General features: G+C 35.9%; 2 protein-coding genes across 3 annotated transcripts in view; one reads left to right on the forward strand and one right to left on the reverse strand.

The window, feature by feature from the left end:
• Nucleotides 1-855, forward strand: part of LOC137405046 (methylenetetrahydrofolate reductase (NADPH)-like) — a 40,332-nt gene extending 39,477 nt beyond the window's left edge. For both annotated transcript variants that reach the window (XM_068091273.1, XM_068091272.1), the window contains exon 15: nucleotides 424-855. The gene's annotated coding sequence lies outside the window, so the exon portion shown is untranslated. The remainder of the gene's footprint in view (nucleotides 1-423) is intronic.
• Nucleotides 797-27,917, reverse strand: LOC137405048 (four and a half LIM domains protein 2-like). The gene is made up of 7 exons (XM_068091275.1): nucleotides 27,794-27,917; nucleotides 23,580-23,669; nucleotides 15,001-15,110; nucleotides 8,496-8,670; nucleotides 2,931-3,103; nucleotides 2,396-2,582; nucleotides 797-1,553 (listed from the first exon to the last, which is right to left on the reverse strand). The coding sequence occupies exons 2-7, from the start codon at nucleotides 23,620-23,622 to the stop codon at nucleotides 1,399-1,401; spliced, it is 843 nt and encodes a 280-aa protein (XP_067947376.1). The 5' UTR covers nucleotides 23,623-23,669; nucleotides 27,794-27,917; the 3' UTR covers nucleotides 797-1,398.
• Nucleotides 27,918-27,999: the final 82 nt, after the last annotated feature.

Raw genomic sequence — 27,999 nt, forward strand, 5'->3', positions numbered from 1 at the left:
TTAAAGCTAGCTACTAGATTCTTGGTACTCTAACTGCACCACTCTTCAGTTACCTGATGCTAGCTTTATCGAAACATGGGACTTAATCCTTTTCATGCACTTGAGTGTAATCTTTGTGATACTTGATCATCTCTAAAATTTAATTGGTTATCACAGCGAAAACTCACTCACATTAGCTGCTGTATGTTAGTTGTCAAAACCTGAAAACACCACTCGCTGATCTCACTTGTCCTATCCAAATACGCTACTTTATAAAGGTCATTCAATTTTACAAATGATTTACTAAATAACTTTCAATATTTGGTTTCTTTTCACAATTTTAATACAATTGATATACTGTCACAACCCTTGCTCAAATTACATCCTGCAAATTTTTGCTATTCAACACCGGTATGTTTTGCATGTGTTTTTCTCTATTTCCAGGTTGCTACTCAAGTTCCTCAGAAGAACCCGCCTGTGAGCGCAAGTTTATATTAATGAAACTTACTTTTCATATATTCATTATTAAATGTTCGTTACTCATTTTAAGCCATTTTACACATTTTATGCATGGCCTATGAACATTTCTATCGGAGCATGTGATCCATTTGTCTCATTTCCTTCATTCAGTATTGTACCATCCTTTAGACAGCCTCGTTTGTTATTGTTCTAGAGGTTTCTTATGTATGGCTTCTAGTCCACATGTGATGAACTGATGTGTAAACAAGAATTCAATTAGAATGGTTTACATTGGTCAATTAAGGCTATTTTTATCATGCCATATTATAATACGTAATGAAGTAAACTTCCCATCCTCTGAATTGGTATTAATATTTTATTCATTCTCTGGAATAAATCTACATTTATTACCTCCTACCATCGAGTTGTATGCATATGTTAACAGCAAAATTATTCACCAACCTCGCTAATCCAAGTTAGAAAACTTTGTGAGAGCACTATGAAAGTAAGATGCAAAAGTTTTTACAAACCACATTCCGAGAGATTTGCATGTAAATCTGCGCAGATGCTGAAAATTTCTGGTCATATTCTTGTCAGGAGAACCGGTACGCAGGAAAGATTTTACTCTAATACTCAATGGGCCCATGACTACTAAAGTAGGGGGCCATTCTATTTTTAGATAAGGTTCTCATGCTTCGAATAAAACCAAATAATTTATCACTCCTGAGCATCATTTACATAAAACAAAATTTCGCACCTCTGAGCAATTTTTACTAAACTACAATATGGTCACCAAACACACATGGTTGTAAAATATGACAACGAAACACAGTAACCGGTGCCAAGTCAGGGCTTGTTGCATGCTATCTAAAAATAATTCCATATCTTCAACATTTGAGCCACTGAAAAAGCTGCACCATTTCATTCGTATTCATCATTTCAGTGGTTCTAACTTGCGCATTACATGTTCTTGCCACAGTCTGGGCACACCACTTGACCCTCACAGACCAAGAATCCTTGTCCGAGTAAGCTCTTCTCACATTTCTGGCAAATGAAACAATCAGCATGCCACTGACGTCCTTCAAAGGCTACATATTTGGTGGCCTGACCTAACCCTACAACCATAACCGACACAAATGTAAAGTAGAATTTGTCAAAAACTAACAAAGTTTCACACCACTCAATCCATAAATAATTCTAATAGGGAAATTGCAGTATGAAGATATGCCACAAATGATTAAAACCCAAAATAGATTAATACAGGAATTTTTTATCGCATTTGTCTCATAGAAATATGGTTACTATACCTGTGGTTATTTGAGAGTGAATTAGGTAGCTATGCATTCAACCAATATTACACAATATATACAAAACAAGTGGCAAACCTTAAAAAGAACACGCCATCAATATACTTGACCCCCAACATAGCAGCTATTTGAGAAAGCACGGAGGTTCATGGGAAGAATTGTATACTCATAAAATAACTTGATTGGCGAGCCTACACACGGCTAAATATGTGACTAGCTACATAGCAAGCCAGTAGTAAAAGCTGAAGTCATGCTAAGCGAAAGGGGTAGAAGTATACATGAATAGGTGGGGGAGGTAGAAAACTGCAGAAGGTCATATTGAGAATTGACCACTCGAAGCAAATACCATTCAGATATATGAGAGCCACGCTGGATAACGACAAGCCTGCACCGTTAGATATCAGCCACTTGATACCCGAAGCGGGAAAGCGACTGACTACAGCCACAAGTGAAATACACTTATACGCCTCGTCCTGGCTGCACACAACAACCACTACAAGCTCTGCAGCCTTTGACTAGTTCAAGACTTAGGCGTAAATGTTCCTTTTTTAGTATGAAAAGCAGTGGGTCGGAAGCGTCGGAGGCAATAAGCAATACCTAGTCGGTGGCAAACAGATGAATAAAGACTGGGAAACCTGTACTTTAATCACCTGCTATTGGTTGGTCGCATTTTTCACAGATCTTTGCAAAAGTTTTTATGTAGCAATCGGGGCAGTAAGGCTGGTCATCCTTGGTAGCAAACTTAACGTTGGCTAGCTCAGTATCGCAACCCGTGCACAAAAAGCATTCCCGATGAAAAGCGTTTTCTCGAAATGTCACCCCACCTTGCAGCAGCACCTGGTAGAAAGGGAAGAAGTAGACTGCACAATGTTACAACAACAATCTTACATTAGACCAGAGAAGAGCGAATGCTAGTCCAGCTATAGACTGTGAACCACAACCAAGAAGTAACTACTGAGAGTGTTCGTCTAAACTAGTTGTGTAATAGAGAAGACGCACCTCTTAATATCTAAAAACAACAGGTACAAGTCAGATATACAGATGATATAAACCTTAGTATATAAAGCGGACAACAAATGCGCTAGCAAATATCCAAGTACTTGCAGAGTTTAACCATATTTGCATATTATTGGATGCTCACTCAGTAAAACCTTGTGAAACGCAAAGATTGCTCAGCAAGCATACCTCGTTGCATTTCGCACATTTTTGCGCAAACTTCTCGTTATAGCAAGGCATGCAGACAAGCTTTCCTTCGTCTTTGGGCACGAAACTATTGTTTCCAATAGGCTCAGAGCACTCACTGCAGGTGAAGCATTCATGGTGAAACTTCTTACCGCTGTATTCAAACTTCTGCATGCCTGCGAACAGATCGATATGGCTTTACATATTACAGTAGGTTCAAAATCATTTAAGAACGGACTTTACACAAGCTACCTTATCATCAAGGATAGTTTATATTGCATATATAAACTGCAGATATATGTGTCATGATCACAGAAACCGTGGTTAAGTGGGGATTGTAAGATTTGGAGTTATCTACATTAGGAGAAGGAGAAAACTCTCAGTTATTTTGCAAAATAAATTTTGATTCTAGCTTAATTACAGCAAATTTTATGGTCAATAAACTGAATGCATGTTTACCATTAGTGCGAAAACATAGTTCTGAGAAAACTGGTGTTAAAGTTTGAGAAACGAAAACCAATGCACAATTTTGTTTACATTTCAAAACATCATAGCAACCAATATCCAGAAGTTATGATATTTATCTAGATTTATGTATTTATATCCAAAAATTATGCTGAATTTAAAAATCTACACAGATTTAAGCTGGTTGTCATAGAAATATCTGTATATTTATAAGAAAATGTATTACTTATTTTTGCAGATATTAAATACGGCTTGGCAGTACCGCGATATCGGGCCAAAACGTCAACAAAATCTTTAACAAAATAACAGCAGTAACATATTGCACACCATCAGTCACTATATACTTCGATCTTGGAAATTCGAATAATTATTCTTATAATTAAATCTGATAATCTTATAAAATCGAATAATTATTCTTATAAATATTGTAATAATCTTGTAGGCCTAAGAATCGTTAAGAAAATATCATAGTAATTCCCTTTACTTTCACTGCTTTTGACATCAGTTGGAATACCAAAGTACTCATTATAAGCGTCCATAATGTCAGAGTTATCTTTAAAATCGGCAAAAAAGAAATGATTATATTTATCGGACGCCATTTTTCAGTACTTCCTGTTTAGCATAGCAACATAGGTTTAGCATACTTCCATAGGTTTTAAGGGAGTTTTTCGAGGGTTAAAGACTTCTATTGGCTAAACTGACTTCAGATTCAGAAAGATCGCTCTTTGATTGGTCCAGATGCACGTGTTACAAAAATCGTTACCAATATTATAAATTCAGTTGGTGCAACTTCAAAGTCGGATAACTCAACTTCGTGATTTGCGACTTAACCATGGTTTCTGTGACCGCAACACATATAACGTGTATTATGATTTTAGCCTGGTAAGAAATCTCTAATCATTTAATATTGGCGTTATTAGGAAGATGAGGCGGTACAAAGTGAAACGGGGTTGATAAAATTGATTGTTGCATGTGGCTATATAAATGCAAAACTCAGGCAAGTTTGGTTACCTAGATGACAATTGTGTAGCGGTGTGGCATTCAACAAAAAATGACTTTCAAGTTGTATTCTAAATAATTAGTGAGAGTATAGAAACTGCTTTCAATAAGCACTAACACAATTTTACAGTGTTCAGAATCTAAATTTATGTATTAACCAAAATGGAAATTGTCTCCCTTGATTATCCATTGCCACATGTATATTTAACCAGAAATGTGCAGCTGCAAACTGGCTCAGGATTGTGTAGCAATGGCTGTTAGAAACTCATGGCACTGTGTGTGTTAAACGAAGATAGAAAATGTTGTAGCAAACCATTGAAGGCAAGAAAATAATGTGTGATTAACTAAAATAATTGCTCTGAGAATGAACTACTAACAAAAACAGATGTGTCTCCCATTTGAAAATCTTACAGAGGATTATTATTATTCACTAATTATATTAAATTTTGACAAACCACAAAAGGCAATGACTATATCGATGCCAGAGAATTGTGATGACCTATTCATTGATTGATTGCCAAACCACTTTTAGCCCCACAATCACAGCCTTGAAAAGTTGAGCTGTAGTGTCACATCTTACTAATCTAATGCTAATGGCTAGTCAGTAGGAGGTAGTCACATTAGACCTAAAGCATCGACATATTAAAAAATGTCAGTTTGGTTGATTTAAGAGCTTCTATCCAACTCATGGGTGAAACAAAGTATGAGAGCTTCTATCCAACTCAGCTGATAAGCATTAATCGAGCAAAAGTTGGGCAGCCTAGTTTATTGTTGCAAACAACACGAGGAATAGTTGAGCTGCTTTTTCAGCGAACCCTCCAAGTTAAAAATTATTAAAATATTTGTTCAGGCGAGCTCTCATGTAAGTTTAATGAATGTCACGAGTTGGAGTATCCCAAAAATTTATCTTTTATCCTAACCTTGACCCATGGTTACAGACAGACGACGAATAAGTAAAAATGCTTTTTATGGTAAAACGATTTCGTATTTTTGCCTTAATGTAGACGTATAGAATATTATTATTAGTTAGTTTTACTTTGCAGAATAAACTGCTGTTTAGAAAAAGTAAGCAAATCGTTGTAAAGTAACTCCATTACCTTGTAAAATTGCCGCAATCTCGGTCTATAAAACCAGTGAGATTGATCATAAAAAGGAGAAAAGTTGTGGATGCAAGCCAATAATACTGCAGTTACGGTACAGCCCCCAAATTAAAAGAGCCAAGTTTTTTTATTTTTGCATGGCCAAAGGCTGAGTTTGGAAAGGTCTTGGAAAAGGTCTTAGGCAGTTTACATGTATTTTATTGTTCTTATAAAGTGAATTCCCTATAATGTAATCGTTCCTGGAACAGATTATTTACGTTGTATTGTATTCACAAGCTAGGATGAAGCATTCAGCGAACAAGTAGCGCATTTCCTTACAGCTATGCATAAGGTAAGCTGATGCAAATTTGTGATAAAATGTCATAAAGATACGTCACGCAGCTTACTCGAAGTTGGCCTAGACCAAGTCTCAACTAACTTAGCATTATTATATGTTATATTTTATTATCTCTTTCTTTTGATTGTTACCACATCTCTAATTAAAAACTGCAATGCTTAGAGAAACTCCGAGAGCCATACGCTGGAAATTATGTTAGGTACAGGGAGAAATATTTGTTCAAATTTCACATCTTGATGAGTTGATAGGTTGCAGTGACCTCGAGTAAAGTTTGGGATTTATCATAAAATTAGCAAAATAATGAGAAACTAGTAATCTATTACGAGCGTTATTAAAAAGTTACGGTGATGTACCATCGAATAAATTTATCTTTTCTCTATTTTGAGCTTCTGTAGGAACAGAGTATAAAAATTGGAATGTAGTATGGAAGAGCGCTGTACATTGCAACCTTCCATATGTGATATATGTAATTATGACATACCGGAAAAATTTTATTCGAACGCCGTGGCACGCGATTTTCAACCCTTTCCATAAAGCGGCGATTATTAGAGGTGACGTTTAAATAAAGGGTGGTGCTGTATTTTTAAACATCTAGTCAGAATGTTGAGAACATAAATTTAACCCTTTCACAGATTAATCAAATGTTGCCCATATTTGTCACTCTCGTTTGGGTGGCGCAACATTGACCCTTTTGAATGCAAGCAATATGCTAACTTACCTTAAACTCTCTAAATAAATATGCACGAGGAAGCTGACGCATGTACATGTCTCTACCAGTTGAGTTATTTATTGCTTGAAATTATGATCTTTTAGGTTGTGTGTCAATTTCCTGGAGCCTTAAAAATGTTTATTTCATTTTTATTTTGAAAGGCATATTTTCATTTACAAACTATATTTAACAAGGTTGCAAAAAACCCATTGTACTAATCGACATGTTTGATACAGTTTGCAGCCAAAACTGCGTCAATCCATTGTAAGCCGAGTTCAGATTACTGCAATTATGCTATCAAGTAATATGCCATCAATCCGCAAATTTCATAAGTTTTATAATAATAATTTATTAAATGCTACAAATATATATTCAAGGACAAGTGATATAAGCAAACCATAATTATAATACACGCCACAACAAAAATTAGCCCTTTAAAACAAATATTAACATTTTTAAAACAAAAATATTAGCATTGTTTGCTCAACCAGTTGCATTCTGATTGTTGCTTCTGTTTGAAACCATTTCATGTTCTTCTTGACTGTTCAATACCTTCCAAAATGTCTACTGACCTCAACAAATTTTCTGCACACTTGAGCGAATGGATGTTAGTGTCCAAAAGATTTTTTAGCAGAGTAACTTTTACGCGATGCCAAATTCAATAGAAACTTCTAGCGCAAAAGAAGAAAAACAGCGTATAATCAAAATAGCCTCAAAATATCTAGTAGCACATTTTTTATCGTAGATACGAAAATTTTTCCCCCACATACATTGTTCAAGTACAAGTATGTACAAGTTGTTGTTGTTGTACAAGTATCAGAATCGTGTTAGAAACGGAACTACTATTTGTCTGATACAGTTACCAATTATTTCTTTGGTGTTGCAATCAAAGTTTTTTAACGAAAAAACCTACTCTTGGAGATGGAAAATTGAATTCGATACGAACAGAAACAATGAATGAATTAATTGTTATTGATGTAGTCAAATGTTTTTAATTTTTGTTGCTGCATGTATTATAATTATGGTTAGTTTATGTCACTTGCTCTTGAATACATATTTGTAGCATTTGATAGATTATCACTATAGGCTACAACTTGTAGATTTGCAGATTTATAGCCTATTATTTGATAGCATGATTGTATGATGATAGTATGATAGTATGATAGTATTGCATTGATGATAGTATGATATCCTACCATAGTATGATAGTATTGCATTGATGATAGCATGATTGTATCATGATAGCATGATAATCTGTATCCAGCTTACGATGGATCGACGCTCGCAACTCCTGTTCTATTGCACATAAAAAACTAGTTTCGGCTGTAAACTTTATCAAACATATCAATGAGTGAAATGAGCTTTTATGTAACCTTGTTAAATATAGTTATAAAATGAAAATCTGCCTTTCAAATTTAAAATGAAATAAAAACTTTCAATTTCCACAAAAATTGCAACACAGGCTATAAGATCACCGTAGGTTAATTGTAAGCAATAGATATCAACTGGCAGAGACATGTATCAGCTTCCACGCGTATAGTTGATGTCGCACCGCCCGAAGGCGAGTACAAAATATAGGCGACATTCGATTCACCCGTGAAAAGGTTTCATTCATCATCTTAGCTTTCTGATGAGGTGTTTAAAATATTGGGCCACCCATTGTTTCCTCTAATAGAGCGCCACTCTAAGGAAAAGGTTGAAAAATTGAACGCCATGGCTTTCAATTAAATGTTTTACGGTATGCACGTTTGTCCCCATAAAACAGACATACATTCCGTATATGGTGACATAAATGTATGTGACCATATAAACAGACATATGGAGGAAGTCTTACACTGGCTTACGATGTCAGCCATTGATTTCATCATTTTGAGTGAAGCTCAAATGAAAATGCTGATAGAGGGGAAGTGCTGACAGGCAGTAGAAATGAATGTCAGCGTGTTATAATGCATACTCACCATGCTTGAAGGTGTTTGAGCAGCAGTCACACCTCTGAGCAAACTTGCCATCATAACAGTCTGGGCAGTATAGTCCGGTGTCCTTGGCCACAAACTGCTGGTTGGCCAATGAGTTTTGGCAGCCCCAGCAGAGGAAGCACGCTTCATGCCAATGTCTCCCCTTATATGACAAATCCTGCAATGAAGAAGCGTTCAACTTTGAATAATGGAATAACATGGACTTAATACCCAAGAATCATTTACAATATGTACTACTGCTAACCCCTACGGCAAATAAACAGCCAATGACTGCAAACAGTCCATGAAAATGCTGAAGTAAGCTATTCATTCTAAACATTCTCCACACTTTAGTCAATCCTATTTCAATTTTAGCAATGCTGAGTGGCCGCTATGACCATTGATGTAGAAATCCTCATAACAAAGCGCATGTGTTAATCCGCAACATTCAAATGTCCATTGAAGCACTTATTATACGGCAACTCAATGTGTGCACAACTCCTAATCTGCATCATCCACACAATAGAAACCTAGTGATAGTATCTCTTTCCGTACTTCAGATACCGGTTACTAACAATTTGCTAAAATTGGATTCTGACCGTCTACAATTTATAGATCATGTGATGTAATGCCTTTGACCTTTATTTATATAGCTCGGCATGATCAGCTTCAACAGCCACTACTATTCATCATTCAATCAATGACATCCATGCATCTTTTCATATCATTATCTTCAAATACTGCTTTTTGGTGCCGCTAATTTTATTGTCCCACAACAGATCTATAAATATAAATCTCAAAATGTGTGGGTGTGTACTTCGGTTTGTCCAGCTATAGCTATTAAACTCTTGGAATTAAAAGCTCGCATCCTGCTAGATTTGAGCTCACGCAGATTGCAACAGCAAGTTTCTAGCCATGCATTAAGCCACTAAACTACGCTGTTCTTACGATTCTATCGCTCTTATCATACAGCGTATACCCATTTCTCGATTGCACACGCTAAATGACGTATTTATTGATACATCGGGTTTCATGGGTTATGACGCCCCTGTTATAAAGTACTTTCCGCCTAACTCCATGAAACAATGCTTTTTCGTCCTCGCCATACTAGGGCAAACTTGTTTTCCGCCATACGATATCAACAAACATTTCTCTCGAAATTAAAATTTGGCAATTATATCTCAGTTCAGCGTCATCCGTTATGGTAAATACAGGTTCGCAAACAAATAAGTGATAAAATTTTAGTTAAAAGTTCACTAAAATGCATACAAAAACTTCTTTCAAGTATGTTTTACTAATCTATATTCATTTAAAGGTTGACTTGCAACAATATTCACATTACAGTTATTTGGCATTAAAAGATTCACCATGTCTTACTCTGTTGTGTTGTAAGTGCCCAATACGTGGAAATGTTATTACAAGCTCTTAAAAGCTCAAAAACAAAACGCCGCCGTAGATTGGAATCTGTTTATTTCTCTGACGCAGTCATGACAGTTTGGTTATTGTCTTGTCACGTGATATTCTCACGTGAATTGAAAGGCCAATAAAAAGCTCAATATAAACTTATCGTAGCACTAGTTTATGACAAACACTTCGGGTTTTATCGAAGACCCCGTATCAACTATAGATGCTCGCTACTTTACAGTTTTGTTTCGGCTTGATCTAATCTTCAAGTCGTAATCTGATCATGTGACCCAAGACTTCGCAAATAATTTTTGCAGCACTTTTCGATTATCACAGGTGACCAACAAGCTCGTCATGATTATCAGACAATGATATGTACTCGTTCAAGCTTGAGTTAAAAAATTAAACAAATTTTTACGGTAAGTTATAAGATATCAGTGCTAAAAGTGACAGCATTACATTGATGATAAAATAGACGCGTAAGAACAATAGACATGATTTTATTGAATGCGTGAAGTATATTTGTGAAAATATTTTGACGAATGAGGTTGGATGAAAGTGTAAACAGAAACCATCCTGTAACAACTACGTCCCATTTGAGCCGTTTTGGAAAGAGAATCCAACCTACGGCGGTCTCGTGTGGCTGCGATTAACTGTTCGTTTTTAGCTTTTACGAGCTTTTAATCACATTCCCATATATCTTGCACCTACAACACAACAGAGTAAAACATGGCGAATCTTTTGATATCAAATAACTGTAATGTGAATTTTGTTGCAAGTCAACCTTTAACATATTGTTTTATTACTGCTTTTTAATGATGATGATTTTGATGGTTTTTACCATCAAGTGATTTTATTAGATAATTACTATGGGTTTCTATACCACTATATGTATATATGATATTTTCGCCTCATGATGTCAACACTGAAATGAACTAAAATCATATAGCCGTAAACCAAATGAATTTTCATTGTAACCATAGCAAAACAGACTATATATAGCCATTACTTGCTAATGATTTCACGTTTAGATATAAATACCGTTTACAGTTTCATTATTCTTTCTAATTTATTTCAAAAAAATACTTCTTTCTTAACCTGAAATTTAAAAGTTACAGCTGTTTGAAAAAGTTTCGAAAACCTTTACAGTTGTCTTTATTTTTCTCTCAATTCATTTGAACTGCACAAAAAACACTTTGCCCATGATATGAAGTTTAAAAGTTAGAATGGTAAATGTTGTATAAGTTATATAAAAATAAATTTTCTGTCCAAAGACTTTTTTATTACTCAGGCAACGTCGGGCATTTACCTAGTAAATCACATAAATTATGTAACGTAAAAACAAACCATTCTCAAATTATTCAATACAATTAGGAAGTCATATATACATACTACTCCTCTTTGTACACACATCGTTTCCAGGTTTGCAAGTAATTACTACTGCTAGAAACCAGAATGAGTATTTGAATTACGTATATAGTATGTGTGTCCTATATGGGGGGAGGGGGGGGGAGAGGAGACAGCCTGCATGAACACTATCTTTCAATAAGAGACATTTTATATCAATTTGTGACAGTTGCATGAATACTAGTTTATCAGAAGCAACACATTTCAGGTAGCATTCTATGTTTGAACTACCCTAGGACACTTATGTATTCGCCTCATCTAACTTTCGCCTTTTTGCATAGTCATCCTCTCGCAAAAATTTCATGAACGAAACTAAACTATCATAACGAACGAGCGAAAACGCGAAGTTAAATAGCTTTATTCATTGATATCCACAATAAAATCACCATAATAGAAATGCAGGTAATTTTCGTGTGTGGTTGGGCTCAATGGGAAAATTCTGGTAAACTCAATACACCGACTGGGCAGCATGGCAAAGCAAATTAAGATGATGATATCAGGTTAGTCACCGAATTTGTAACTGATGAGGGGATAAAAGTCTGGTAGGTGAAGTCATAAAATTGAATAATAATTATTGTAGTGATGAATTTTATTACCAACCAAAAACAATATCAACCCTCATCAGGTCCAACCACGTTATACGGTTTTGGGTGTGAAGTTGGTTGTTATCTACTTTCTTCTTCTTGGGACTTGAGTGTGAAGGACATGTGAAAGTCACAGCGGGAGGGACCTAGACGTCATTGATAGTCCAAGAATTATTGAATTATTGAATTATCGATCTCATCCACGAATTTCAAGCGGCGATTTACAAATACGAACTAGTCCAAAATTGAAAATTTTTGCTTATTAACAAACTGGACCTGAGGAATCTAATCTGCTTGTTCGCCAGCATTTATTTTCACATCACTATATTTTCGCACTCTTCAGAGCCGTGAAATTAAGTTGCAGCGAAATTTTACTTTGTGTGCTACTCACGAAACTAAATACTAGCAAAATAAAACTGTCCTAGGGTAGTTGCATAACAGTGGAGTTTGTAAACGTTGATAGATGTATAGATTAGTGTTGGGCCGGTATCTAATTTAGTGCCGGATCGGATATCCTTGCACATTTTTATCGGTTTTCCCGGTATCGGTATCCTCGGTATTTACCATCTTCGGTATCCTTTGCCAACTAAGAAAGTTCGGTATTGTCGGTACTATTGTTCGGTATCTGGTTATCAGTGTGTCTTTAAATGGTTTAAACTGTAAATCATAACTGTCTTGAAAAATTTTTATCGTTGTGCAAAAAGTAGCTTGTGCAAAAAACCATTCTTTAGTCAGCAGTATATTGTTACGGTAAAGAAACTCCTTGTTTTAAAAAGCCAAAAAAGAAAAGAAAGATGGAAATATAATTTTCATGCTAGATGTTTTTATTGTTTATTCTATTAAAAAATATAGTTATTGATACAAACTTTATGTATAATAAAGAGCAGATAGATAATGGCAAGGGGCTCTCTTTGTTAAATATACTGAGTTTAAAAAAATCTTACTATCACATATTGTAATCAGGTAATGTAATCACATAATTATACGCAGTCCAATTAGAGTCCAGTCCCGTTAGAGTCTTTATACGTCCTCCCATCTGTGTAGAACTCCCAAACCTTCGAGGCTGGTGGCATTATCAATGTAACGTAATATAATAGTAGATACAGTAAGCGTGGAAATTTTCGTTGAATTTGTTCGCCAATGCGTGCTGAGATTAGCATGTTCGTCATGAAGCGTTTTAAAAATCTCTCCGGATATCCGTATAACCATTTACCGGTAGGCTTTTACGGATAAATACCGATCACATCAAACCGGCCGCGGATACCTAGCTGACACCGAAAATGATTGGTTTCCTCGGATACCGAGAATCCCTCGGTATCGGTAAGAGCGGATAACCCAATACCGGCCCAACCCTAGTATAGATGCTCTTCAACTCATTGAGAACCAGGAGAGCCATGTAGTGCAGCCCAGCACAGCATTTGAGTATGTATGGTATGGCTTTAGTGGGCTTCAAACAAAACACTTTTATTAGTGAGTAGTTATTTCATTAGCCTATAGCGTCTGTCTTAAACGAAAGGAAACAATTATCTGCCTGCGTTCAGCCAATAGAAGACATGTTTACATCCCCTGCACAATTGTGTTTTTGTTTGCAAAAACTTTTTATTTTATCACATTTTTTCCACAATAACTAGCCATGCCAGAAGCATCACTGTCTACATTACGCACAGACTACATTACGCATTCGCAAATGCATATCAAAAGACTTCTCCTAATGATATCTATTGAATTGCAGTACTACTGACGGTGGTTATTTTATTTTTAACAACAAGTATAACTCTGAACATGCTTAACTTGTTACAGTAGCAGGGTTAAGGGCCAGAAATATTATCTATGCTCATTCTGCAATACATTTTCCGTCTTTTGTTAATCAGCTGATGTAAATGTTTATGTTGATTAATTTGGTATAAAAATATTTTTCACAGACATTCTGGTTAAAAAGTTATGATTATTTATATGCCATTGCCAAATATTAGGTTTTACCGAACATTTAATTATGTAAAATAGGTAAAATTAGGTAAAATAATTACTTGGGTAGCGAAAGAGTTAAAACCTTAATTAAACTATCTGTAAATTTAAATAAATACCTAAGATGTTTGGAACGTTTGAAATTCATTTTCAACAGACAAACAATGTAATTCCTATGTCATGTCACAGTTCAATACTGTCAATTTAACTATTGGTCAGGCAGTGCGAGGGAGGGGGTAGGACAGAGCCAAACATTCCCATTCACATCAGAAAGCACAAGTCGACCGGATGTTCCAGCATCCCCAGTCAGTCCAGGCTATACAAATATTAATATGTCGGATCCATGCAATCCCCCCCTCCCGGTACTAGTAGCAAATGGAAAATGTAAAACCAAACTAAACCAATGCAATATAGACTATCTAACGGAATAAGCTAAACGTCAGTTCATAGGAAACAGCGAAATGAGGATCATATGGCATATGGAAGACTTATTGGAAGATATATTGGTCAAACCCGGTGAGCAAGCCTAACTTGGTGTGCTATTATAATAACAACCTGTTATCTTCTGCAATAAATACCAGTGTTCTACATAATGCATACAGACTAGATGAAGACTGCATTCTTAAGGAGCTATCGCGAGGCAAGCGCTTACGCTGATGGAAAGCCCTTCCCACACAATGGGTAATTCAATACTGAGTAACGCTTCCTAACCATATGAGGCTATGGAAAGAGGCAGTTCATCTGCATATGCAAGGCAATGATGCGACCGGCGGTAATAAAACATAGATAGCCACTGCTGGCTGGCCTTGAGGTAATACCTTAACTAGCTTGCAAATGCTAAGAAGGTAATTAACAGGCAGACAGTAATGTTAGCTGTTTTGCTCTGATTATGCAGGTGTTTCTACCAGTAGTAAGGGTATTAACGCCTTTTCATTCATTAGCAGTATCCAAATGGAGCGTTGGATGATCAGTGATTGCTATGTTAGATGCCAGTGATCTTTGTAAAACTGGACGCACCAATGCTGCCTTCCTATCAGGTTGAGGTGGTTACTGGGGATGCATGGGGAGGGGGGTGCTCTGGCCAAGTGTTCCCACAACAATGATCTCACCTTCAAACATGACACAGAATGGAGTGAAAGAAAACCTACCTTAAAGTCAGTCCCTATGGCCTTCTCGCATTTCTCACACTTGTTAGCAAACTTATCCTCGTAACAGGGCAGGCATGTGGGCTGGTCCTGACGGAGGACATATCTCTTACCTGCAACACATGGTCATACATATCTTACAAATTCAAATCATAAAATCAACTGCAGTCCACTAGTTTTAATGGAGGTCATTTAGCTGATTTCCAGGTCGAGTGAAGGCGTGGTCACACGAGCACCGAACCGACGTAGGATCGGTTTGGAGGCTGGTTCGGTTCGTGGCACATGTCACACGGCCACCGAAGTAACTTCGCTTCTTAGATACCATACGTATAGAGACAAGACACGGTTTCATTAGTAGTTTTTATGTATTTGAGTTAAATATTTCTATTGTAAACAAAAAACTTTGAAGAACAATTATAATTACACAGCAGATTTATCAGAAGATCGTTCAGCTGCTTAAAATAAATCACTCGATACAAAGATTTTGCCAACCCTTCCCATCCACATAATTATATTTTTTTGTATTAACATATGAATGTTTTTCTATGCTGAGCACATAGCAAACAAAAACAGTCTTTATAATAGTACTGTGGTTTTACATAAATAAGTCAGTCCACGATACTTCATCAATACGAATATGACACATTACTTATATTCTACACGAAAGATAATCACAACCATTCTCTTACATTTATGCAAAACTTAAGTGCAACATCTTACATTTATGCAACACAATCATAAGTCCGGGTGAACCTTGTCGTAAATTGCTTCATGTTGTTTATTTAACGAAATAGAAGTATCACCCCATTTCTTTTTTAACTTTACTCATATACACGTAAGGAGAAATGTGACGCGTGCTCGCTAAAATTCTAAAATTTTAACCAGCCAATAAGAGCAAGGGTTCAGCGCGAAATTTTGAGCAAAACCGAAAAAGTTCGTTTCGGACAGAAATGTCTTCGGCAGAACTTTTTACAGCTGAAAGCGACGTCATTTTGCGTCATTTAGTTTGGTTCGGCGCTCGTGTGACTACCCCTTCAGATATGCTGGTGTTTTAAGAGGGATAAGTAGATTAACTGCCTGTGCAATGATTTAGGAGGTGTGACAGGGCTAGCCAGTCTAAATGATAAGAACAGATTACAACAATGTAACATGGATTCTACAAGACCGTGTTGATGCGTGATCACATCAGCTTTTTAACACGATAGAAAACAATGAGATCTGGAGGAACCAATGTTACATGATCCATTCATGGCTTCCCTAAACACCAGATACCAAGCAATCTATGAATTTGGAAAATCCTATAGCAGTGCCCCATGACTGATGGTTGTTATTAAGGCTATTCATATCATAAATGCTTTACTTTGCAGGCCTGTTCTGTAGGCTTTAGACTGATTTCTTCATGAAAATGGCTTACAATGGTCATCATTCACATGTGTACATGTAAGACGTATTAAACAAACGAAAATGATGACAGTACCACACAATTCTATCTCTATCCTGTCTTTGTATGCAAACAGCAACAAATGGGACAGACCTCATAACCTTGAAAGCAGTGACCTGTACCACTTTTTTTCTCACACAGCGAAACTCGCTCTTGGGGTCGCCAATCAAGGAACAATAACAAATGTTCAACTCATGTCGTCGATTCAATGCGGTGAGAGCTCTATGCGGTGAGGGCTCTCAGAGCAAAGTAATACATAATTTTCTTGCAAATATCTGCATAAGGCTATCTGCTTATTTTGGTCTACGAAAACAATTCAAGCATATTCAATTTTCAGAAGAGTTATTAGACAGCCCCCCTCAAACAATAATGGGAGAAATTAAGCCTAAAGACTAGCTACACAAAACAATAGTGCGAGCCCACTATTTTATTTTCTCTCTAGATGTTAAGTGATGATAGAAGATTGAATAATTGTATAAGCTGTGGCCATAAATTCACACTGAAAGTGTAGATATGGGGACCAACTTTTACCAGTAGACCATCAAAGATCTACTGGTAAAAGTCGACTTCTCTTCAGATATCGACACCGTCAAGTAAAAATGTAGAGATAGTCAAGCGTCTTCTGTTAGTCTTCTGTTACTCAAGTCGTTAAACACTCTTGTATACAGCAGCAGATAAACAGGGCAACGTTTTAGGCATTTATGTTCAGTAAGGAGCATCATATCTGGACTTGAGTAGCTACACAGGTCAGCATGTATGTTCATGTGTCCTTTATAATGTTTTACATACTTATGCGTTTAGCCATGGTGACATGGCTGCTGTGACAAGGAACATCTTACGGAAGCTCGAGTGATTGTGTTCTTTTTATGAAGTGTTTCTTTTCATTCACACTCGCCATTTCCAATAATACACGATCAGACAATAAAGTTGTCTGCTAAAGTATATTCTCAGCGATCTCTTCCGCATTTTAGCCACTAATAGAATTATAGTAATGAAAGGCATCTCTATTTTAATAACTTTTTAACATGTGAGAGAAAAAAGCATGTTGAAAAAACATGTGAATGAGACAGAAGCAACACTAACACACACCTTTGCTAGTTCTCAGTACTAATACAATAAAACTGTGCCAAGCATCAACCAGTGCAACGTCTGCGTAATAAAACACAAATATGAGCTAACATCTAGCAGGGTAATAAAACACAAATATGAGCTAACATCTAGCAGCCATAAAAACAACAGTTGAAGCAGATTGTATGGCTCCGTGGGATCACAAGACAAAAAGGCTTGTTGAACGCTATAAGCTATCATGGCTCAGTTAATATAGCTTATACAGAAAAAATCTTAATATAGATTATAAAATGAATGAACAATTTCATCAGCAAAGCTACCGTCTTGCATTTGGCAATTGAGTTATCTTTAGTTTTAAACATACTAGAGAACTTCGGTGAGCAATATCAATATTCGTGTGAGCATGCGCAAATCTGGTACAGTGTTGCTCACTTCACTCTCGCAGACAATGACAGCACGAGGCTAGCACTTCACCCTCGCAGACAATGACAGCACGAGGCTAGCTTGGCTTCTCACGAGCTGATCGTCTGTTATTTGGCAAAACGTCGGCAGCATCAGAACAACGACAAATTACGAATTCCCTTGATTGAATCGGTGAGGGCAGCCAGTTTATAAAATTTAACAAATATCAATGACAGAATATTTTTCTAAAACTCGAACACTGGACGTAGACAGTTGAAGCGCCCGTGTTAATGACCTGCACTAAAAATTTACTCAATAATTCGATACATAAAGCTAGTGTTACGATAACTTAGTTTGAAAAACATCAATGAAAGATCAATACTCAGAGGCTGGAATTATAAGAAAATAAGACAGGAGTTGATAAACGAGCCAGATAAACCAAAATGGATTTGATTTGCTTTAATGCAGCGGCTGATACCAGACATTTTTCAAACAAACAGCAGTACGACACTCTATTACAGAACAGGACTATCTCTAAATAAATTTCTGACATTTGTGAATAGTGTATGGAGATAGTTTGTTTTCTTTTGTAGAAAAATTAGCGCAGCAGGCCCTTTAGAAGCCTTTAATGATAATGCTGAAGAAAAACTATCGGGAAGCAGAAAATGGGATGAGTCATTACAAACAGAAATCCCCTTAGTTCCGGATATCATTAGTAAGTAACTTTGTGAATAGTTAAAATGGTCTGGGACACGTCTAGTTATTAAACACGCCTAGAAAAGGAGTATAACCCAAAACGTGCGAGTGCCAATAATCCAGTTTAGGGAAACTATAGGATGGAGATACCAAAGCGTTTAACATTGACCTCTCAAGAGTCGTTATAATTAAATTACTACCAAGCGTTTTGCAAGTGTAGGGATGAGCAACTCCATAACCATATTTTTGAAGTGACTAATTTGTCTATTTTTTCCTCGAAGCATGGTTAACGTTGGTCACCCATTCAAGCATGCAAGATATACGGTATGAAAATGTCTGAGAAAGCCAAACTGTGTCTGTATCATTCATTTCTTTACACATTTTCATGCGTAAAGAAAAAACTTCAGAAGCAATTAAAATCTCTTCCGACAAAGACCTGATAGACTTGAACTAATCATTTCCATAATTTAATGTGGTTTTTCTATTACTAGCGCAACTATACCAGGCTTCGACGATACACCTGATTTACTAAATATTCATCATAGCGCTTTGATCAAACCTAATGCATTGAAGAGCATAGTACTAAAAAACTCTATAAACATTCTGCATATAAACATTCGCAGCATTCATAACAAGTTTTCTGAATTTGAACTTTTTTTGGCTCATCTGAATGTTAACTTTTCTCTTATCGTTATATCAGAATCTTGGCTTGGTGAACATTCATATATTAACAAATTTATTTAAAAAAATTATCGATTGCTTTGCAGTTCACGGCCAAATGAAGGAGGTGGAGGAGTTTGCGTGTATGTGGCAGATGGTTTTGAGGCTAGAGTTTTGGCGGCTACACTGGCTGGGGCGGAAGCGGTGTTCGCGTCGGTGCATTCTTCGGGGCGCCGGATTTTCTCGGTGTTGGCAGTCTACAGGGCGCCCTCGGGCGCTCTGCCGTCTTTTCTGGAGGATCTCGGAGCTTTGATCCCCACATTACCACCGGACACAATAATTGTAGGTGACATTAATATCGATCTCGGTCCCGAAAATATTCTTGACATAAACTCATTCAATTATGAAAACTTGTTAACATCATATGGTTTTTGCAACACAATTTTAACTGCGACAAGACTAGGTAGTACCAAAAATAGCCTTATAGACCACATAGCAACTAACCGGGTTGACTCTAACATAAACTCTGCAACAATAGATTTTAATATTTCTGACCATCAACCAGTTTTTGCATCAATTGAGTTTAAAATCAAAATTCCCAAGCGTTCAAATTTATCCATTTTCATTATTGACTATGATCAGCTAGCAATCAAGCTTGCTGAACAAGATTGGCGGGCGATAATGGATTGCTCTGATGTTAACAAAAGCTTTGAATCCTTTTCTTTGTCGTTCCAAAATTTAATAAAAATAGCTGGGAAGAAAAAATTAATTTCCACAAATCAGAAAAAGCTCAACTTTTTAAAACCTTGGATGAATCACCATCTACTTAAACAGATAAATAAGCGAAGAAAATTGCACATTAAATGCAAAAAAGAACCTTTCAATACTTCGCTCCACACCTCTTACCACAGTTTCAGAAATTTAGTCACAAATGAAATTAAAACTGCGAAGACTAAATTCTATAAAAAAGAATTTGATAAATGTAAAAATAATCAAAACGAAAAGTGGAAATTCATAAACAGATTGTTAAATAGAGACTCTAAAAATTCAGATAGCCCAACGAGCATAAACAAAGATGGAAAACTCTTAACAGACTCGCAAGATATAGCTGAGACCTTAAATGATCATTTCGTAAATGTTGGTAATAAACTGGCCAATGAGTTGCCACTTTCCGATATTCACTTTTCTAAATTTATGGACAACTGTGTAAATGATATTGATTTTAGCTTCCAGATAATTGACCCCTACCAAACACTGCAAATAATTGATTCTTTCAGTCTTCCTAAAGCAACCGGCTATGATAGGATTTCTCTCCGTGCAATAAAAGAAAATAAACTAGTCCTAATTCCAGTTTTAACACATCTTATAAATCTTGTTATACAACAATCTAATTTCCCAAATTGTTTAAAAATAGCTCGCGTGACTCCATTATTTAAAAAAGGAAATAGAACAGATCCATCTAATTACCGGCCCATTTCCATTCTTCCTGCTTTATCAAAAATTTTAGAGAAATGTTTGTCTTTGCAAATACGGGATTTTTTAGAAACCAATAACATCTTGTCGCCTAAACAATTTGGTTTTAGAAAAGGTAAAAGCACCACTACAGCAATAAACAGTCTAATGGAATTTTTATATACTAATTTAGATCAAAGTAATATAACTCAGGGCGTATTTTTGGATTTTTCAAAGGCATTCGATACGATTAATCACAAAATTTTAATTGACAAACTTTTTTACTACAATTTTAGTGTAAAGTCTTCCTCTCTTATTCAAAGTTATCTCCAAAATAGATTTCAATTTACCAAAACAGATACTGATTGTTCGCAAATGAGGGCAATTACGATTGGTGTCCCACAAGGATCAATTTTAGGACCCCTCTTATTTTTAATTTTTATAAATGACTTAGTAAATGCTGCACCTGCTTTGGATTGTATTTTATTCGCAGATGACACCAATATATTTTCAACAGATAATTCTAAACTCCAAGAGGAATTAAATATTATTAATGAATGGTGCCTATCAAACAGACTCATTTTAAACAACAGTAAAACATTTCAAGTAGTTTTCAAAAATCCGTCTAAAAACACTCAAAATTATAATCTAAGCCTTTCTTTAAACAATTCTCAACTACAAATCAAAGATTCGACTCAATTTTTAGGTATCACGTTAGACAACAACTTGACTTTTAAAAAACACATCCAAAGTCTCATCAAAAAACTTAATTACATATTACTAATATTACGTTTCATTCGCCCCTACCTAGACAAATCAACCATGATCAATTTGTACTACAGTTTTTTCTATTCTCTTTTAATTTATGGAATCGAGTTTTGGGGCCACGGCAACAAAACTGATTTAAACAAACTTTTAATCATGCAAAAAAGGCAATCAGAATAATACTCAATCTTAAACCAAATCAAACAGTTTCCAAAAATTTTAAAATTTTAAAAATAATGCCAATTGAAATTTTATTCCAGTATCGCCTGCTAATGTTTTTAACAAATTCTTTCCCAATGGAAGAGTTGCAAGATTTTATGATAGATCATTGTCAAGATACCCGTTTAAAAAGTAAAAATCAATTAAAGTTGAAAAAGTGTTTGTCTTCTAAGGGACAGAGATCGATATTTTTTAGTGCAATGAAATTATATAATAAATTTTTGAGTGATTGTGCGGGCTCTGCTCCGGGTCAGCTGAAGGCGAAGTTGGTAGAGCGCCTGTGGGCGTCCTGGGACTGTCCTTCCTGACTCTGGTGCTCCGGAGTGTGCGCTTATCGCTGATTCTGTTTCTTTTCCTACTGCTTGCTGGGGCTGCCTTGACTCTAGCCTCTGGCTATCTGGCATGTCCTATTGCTACTCTGTGTATTTTTTTACTCATATTGTCATGTTATTATTACGCAATAAAAATCAAATCAAATCAAATCAATCCTATACCCACGAATCACAATCAATACGAATCAAGCTTTAAGAGATATGGACATTCAGTTTACATAAAGGCTTTTTAATGCAATTATGTATAGCACCGCATATGATGCATGCATTTGGTAGAGCCTGGCAATGAGCTTCACACTAACTGTATAAACTGGAAGTGAGGGAAAAGGTTTGTGAAACACTAATTCTAATACCAGCCATGCAATGACACTAGCGGAGAACACGAGTGAAAGCCTTCATGCTGATTTTACACATATCAATTTATATTATGATACTTGTAATATGTCATCTTAAAACACACTCTCCGCAATCAGCTAGACAGCTGCAACAAAGTGAAAGTCATAAATGCTAGACACTCCTAATACAAGCGAATACTATAATGTTCACTACGAACATCAGCGTTTGCAAATTCAATCAACATTTCTCCAGTGTGCTTTTGCTCAAGTCATTCATAAACAGCAAGTGAGTCGAGTGAATTCATAAACAGCAAGTGAGTCGCGTGACTTCCTAAACAGCAAGTGAGTCGCGTGAATGGCAGGGCTATCCTTATATTAAAGGTTAGGTTTTTTATAGAAGTAAACTGGCACCATCATTTTTAGAATTTATTTCGTCGAACAAGAATCAAATTTTTTTAATTGCGATTATGAATGAAAAATAGCACCGGGTCATTATAGAAACTGGCGGTGTAGCCTAACAAACAACGGAGTGCACCTCTTTTCTTTATCGTGTACAGTTAGTCGCTTGAGGATTGCTAGTTTTGGCCAGCACCAAATATCCAATAACATTTAAAGGTTATTACTAACAGGACGTGCAGGATTAGGTGATACCCCCCAAAGCCTCCCCAAAGCCTCGCAAAGCAACAATACTGGCAGATTGTCTGCAGAATTTAGAACAAATATACACATATCCCTTTCTTTGGTTATGGCTGCCTTGAAGCACTAGTATGTTACTAAATTAAGAGGGTTGACTTGTTTCATAAGTGTTCAGCCCACTTTGCATCCACACTGAGAAATTCTCATTAAACTTAGCATTTGGACCCAAAACTCCTTACTTTCACCCACCCTTTATGCCCATTTCCTGTGAAAGTAAAAGCACGTTGGATCAATTTCTTGGTGAGGTAGATGGGACTGCATAGGACAGAAGTATACCTGTGATTGTCAGCCAATTACTGCCCCATCAACAACTCATGAGTTCAGCTGAGCGTTTTCTAGCCTAGCGAACATTGAAAAAAAGAGCTTATGCATTTAGTTATATTTTGCACGCACCATTAAGCCATAGAAGTTCTGCATGAGCCCGACACTAAAAGCGAGTGAACTCGCAACAAAACCATACAAATGTCATAAGCTACTACCTGTATAATACTAATATCGTTAGCCTCTTACACTCACCTGTGAGAGGAGTTTCGCACTGCGAACAGTTGCAGTATTCCATGATGTAATACTTTCTCTGAAGCTAGTTTGCTCTATGACGAAAGTGAGCTGCAAGACAAATATCCTTGAGATGTGAAGTTAAGATAACCTTTGAGCAAATTTACGACTGCGTAGCAAGTCTTTATAAGCCTATAAATGACTAAGCAGATGTACGAGGCAATGTTAGCACCCGTATATCTTGTTTCTATTCACCAGTAGATCTTGATACGACTAGCGCTATTGTCCTACCAGCTTAAAAGTTCTAGAGTTCAGCTTGCTTGCCATTTAAGCCTGTTCTCAACTGAAGCACTGATTGTATCACAGTAATTTTACTTATTCCTGTATTTGGATACACATGTATATGTTGGTTGTAATTTCTCTGCTCACTGTTTGGTAATCACATTTATGAATCTGCGTAGGTTCAAACTTTCAGCAATGGATAACACTAATAACAATCTGCCTTAAAAACTTATAATATTATACGTTGCATAAATCACTTGCTAATCACTTGTAAATCAAATGCCGGTAAAGGTATGTTTATACTATCAAGATTCTTGGGGTTTTTGAAATTACTAGTAAATCATCAAAGTAAATGAAAAGGTATTAGAAAATGTAACATCGCTGATAATCAGTGGTGCTTCAGTGAAACTCAACAGATTGATAAAACACTATCTTAAAGATGTGATTGCACCATTGAACTCATTCAAATAAAATTAAGACCAACATGAGGCTAAAACATCAGCTACAATTTGATGTCATTTTTGTCTTTGTAGACTAACCCTGTCCAGAGATATAAGCATTTGAATGACATCATTTTTTGAAACGCTCAGATTCAAGCGGGTGCTTTCATCGTGACGTAGGCCTATATAGTGATCGTATATGAAAAAGTCGTAGGCGATAAATAAACTATCTCTTGTTTAATCAATCAGCACAAAATTTTTATAAAGGTCATAATAACTGTTATCGAACTTATCGCTAGTAAAACCCATTGTCCGTGATCTCGAAGATTTTCGTCGTTAGGGAATTTACTGAATTACTAGATCGCCCATGCTGAATCGACACGGTTTATTAACGAACAACAGAATTTCAACCATGCTTCGAAGTTTCAGCGAAGGCGACTCAAGAGTTTTCTGAGCATCAGGTGGTTAATGATCGGGATAGACAGCCTATGGTTAAAGCTGACAGGGGTCAGCAGCGTTATGCTGCAGAGAAGGATAGGAGAATGGAGTTAAATCTATCTTCGAGTCTCCTATATATGCTATACTAAAGGCAATTTTACTAGTGATGAATACATATATTAATTAATAAAATTATAACTTTTTTGCTATCACCAATCATTGTTTCATAACTTTTTTATTGTTTTACCTAGCTATAATATTTGCTTTAAATTTTCTTCGACAGTTTTAGCTAGTAAATTAAATTCCTGATTAGAATTTATGTTCACTTCTCACTTGCAGAAAGTGAGGAAAATGGATTGATCAATGCTTATTTATAACTCTCAGAAACAAAGCTTTGAATTGCTAGCTTGGCATAGTATTGCTCGTTAAACATTAGTTCATTTTGTAATTTTACACTCTCTATCTATCTAACTCCCAAATTGAAAGCTTTCAGTGGAAACGTTAGAACGACATATCTATGAATGACATGTATTTATTAAATTTGTTTTATTGATTACAGGATGTTTATGTGACACCACCAGTGGAGCAGTGGTGTCAGTGTAGAAACTGCCATACACGGGAAAGGGAAACACGAAAGTGGCATTCTGTTCCTCAGACTGGTCACAAGCGTGTTGCACAAGTGCAGGAGATTACAGACCTTATAAAACCAGGTCCATTGAGAGTGGCTTTTCATAGCTAACGAACACTACCATGGTAAGTTTTGTAGCTAACAGTATTTCTGTTTCTGATAATTTTATGAGATGTCATATCACTTCCAAGCGACATTCAATAATTTATCCAAAGAAAATAAAACTAAAAGTTTAATATTTTGTTAGTACTCAAGTATCTAGGTGTAGAGAATCTGAACCCATCTGAAAGGCCGCAGGAACATGAGATGTAGAACATAGTATGTAAAGACAGAGGAAATCATGCACCTACAGATCATTGGTATTTTGAACATAACCAGAAGGACTTACAATAGCAAAGTGGTGATCACTACCAACCTGCATAAACAACATAGTGACAGATACATATCCTAGGACCAAAGATGAAGATGAATAACCAGATACGATACATACAGAGTTTGAGTTTACTGCAGTAAAGTAATTTCTCCTATTATATGAGCTAAAACTATGAGAGTGGCCACGACTTGGATGGGTGTGTTTAATAAAAACTTTTTGCTGAAATGAAAATTTTTTACTTGTAAAAATTAGATAATAAAATAATAATGTTAAAGATAATGCAAAACATGATTTGCAGAACATATTGAATACATCATAGCCACCTAACATCATAGCCCTGTATGACATCAGTGACATAGGCTAAGTCAGTAACATCCTATTACCTCTGATAAAAAACTATCAAGGAACCAATACAATGGCAGCAGCCCATTAACCCTAGCAATGTTTACGTAAGGAAATCATTGGAACTACACATCGCACGCATTTTTTTTATTAATTTTTCGTGTTTTCATACATACATCTAGCAATATCAGATTTGATACCCTCATATAAAGCATATCTAGTAATATCAGACCTAACACCTACATATACAGCATGTCTAGCAACATCAGATGTAATGCTTTAACATATAGTATATCTAGATATAGTCATGCATTGTCTAGTACGAGTTTATCCCGTGGTTTCAACTGTGTTGGAAAAAATGAACGATGATGGCTAAACAAAACGTTGCCATTTTAAATAAAAGTCCATAGATGAAACTGTACAAAACACTCAGTATCTGAAAATGATAACGAATTGAACATAATTCTAGCATGCCCTTTGTCAATGGTGTGATGCTAATGAAGGTATGCATAGGTGTGAATGCTAAACTTTCGCTACCAAATGTAAAATAACGCTATAATAGTACACCGCATATCGAGCAAACAACAGCATACCTCGTATAAATATCTAATACAATTTACATGAAGGCACACGAAGTCTGGAGCACTTAATGCATAAAACGACTTAATAACTATTTACTTATAATCTGTATGCGTGGATACTAAGCTGTTCCCGTACCTATTAAAATTCGCACCAAAGTGCCTTAAAAATAGTCTCTAAAACTGATGCTACATAAGTATTGGAGCAGATTTACATAACGAGCAATTACCTATCAATGTAAGCTTTTTGGACTGAAGACGCTTTTGTCAAAATTTCAACAGAGCGCGCATAAATATAAAACCGAAAACAATAATGCGCGTCAATTTGTGTATATATTTTAAAAGAGCGCACAATTTCCAACTGTTAAACTATTAGCGGTCGAGATCGATGATCACTGATAATTAAAATTCCGTTAGTATTAAAGAAGACAAACTCAAAATGCTTACCAAAATATTGTGGTTTTTAGTTGAAAAAGGTAAAATTGTGGTTACATATACCATTGAGATGTAGTTGAAGGCTCAACAAATTGTCTGAACCAAGTTTTTTTTAAAAGGCAAAACTAAAATTGGTATTAGGCAGCGAGCATACCAAATTACTTGCTTAATTCAAACCTAACATGAGTTTATTTGAAAATGAGTACTGCCATTAAAATGAATGTTTCATAGCAATACTATCAGATTAAAGAGTTTTTTTACTTAATAAAGTTATCAAATAATTCTCTGCATCTAATAACTTTGGTAACATCAATAACTCAATTGAAAAAAACATTCAAGCCGAGGTGATTAAATTTACAAAAATCTATAAAAAAAAAATTGAAAAAATAGTGAACGATTTGATATTTAAATAAAATGTGATTACTGGTGTAGCTGTTACAGAACTAATTTCCGATAATTATACGATGCGTAAATGTATTGATAAAAGCGAAACAATCGCTGACGAGATTTTGGCAACTATCGTTGCCTATAAAAAACACGCACAATAAAGAAATAATTGGTAATAAATCATTAAACCAGCATTTTGCAATAGCAAGCATGATACAGTTTTATTTTGAGCGAACTTTCTATATAATATTTCCATGCCTGCAATAGAGGCTTTTTGTTATCAGCAAAATAAAAGAGTGCTAACTAACATTCTATCATAAAAATATGCTCACCGAGCAAGAGACCTGTGAATGTGAACTGCGAGCTAGAAAGAGATGAGCCTCGCACTTCACGGCTCCAATTAACAGCGATACCCTTTCAGACTAAACTTGCCGCTCTATGATGTATGCTTATCCGTATTCAAGCCAATCAGCCACCTGCGCTATCTCCTAGTCTGTTATTGATACTGTATTGAATATATATATACAGTGTAAATGTA

The sequence above is a fragment of the Watersipora subatra genome, chromosome 9 (genome assembly GCF_963576615.1).
Source record: "Watersipora subatra chromosome 9, tzWatSuba1.1, whole genome shotgun sequence".
Classification (NCBI taxonomy): domain Eukaryota; kingdom Metazoa; phylum Bryozoa; class Gymnolaemata; order Cheilostomatida; family Watersiporidae; genus Watersipora; species Watersipora subatra.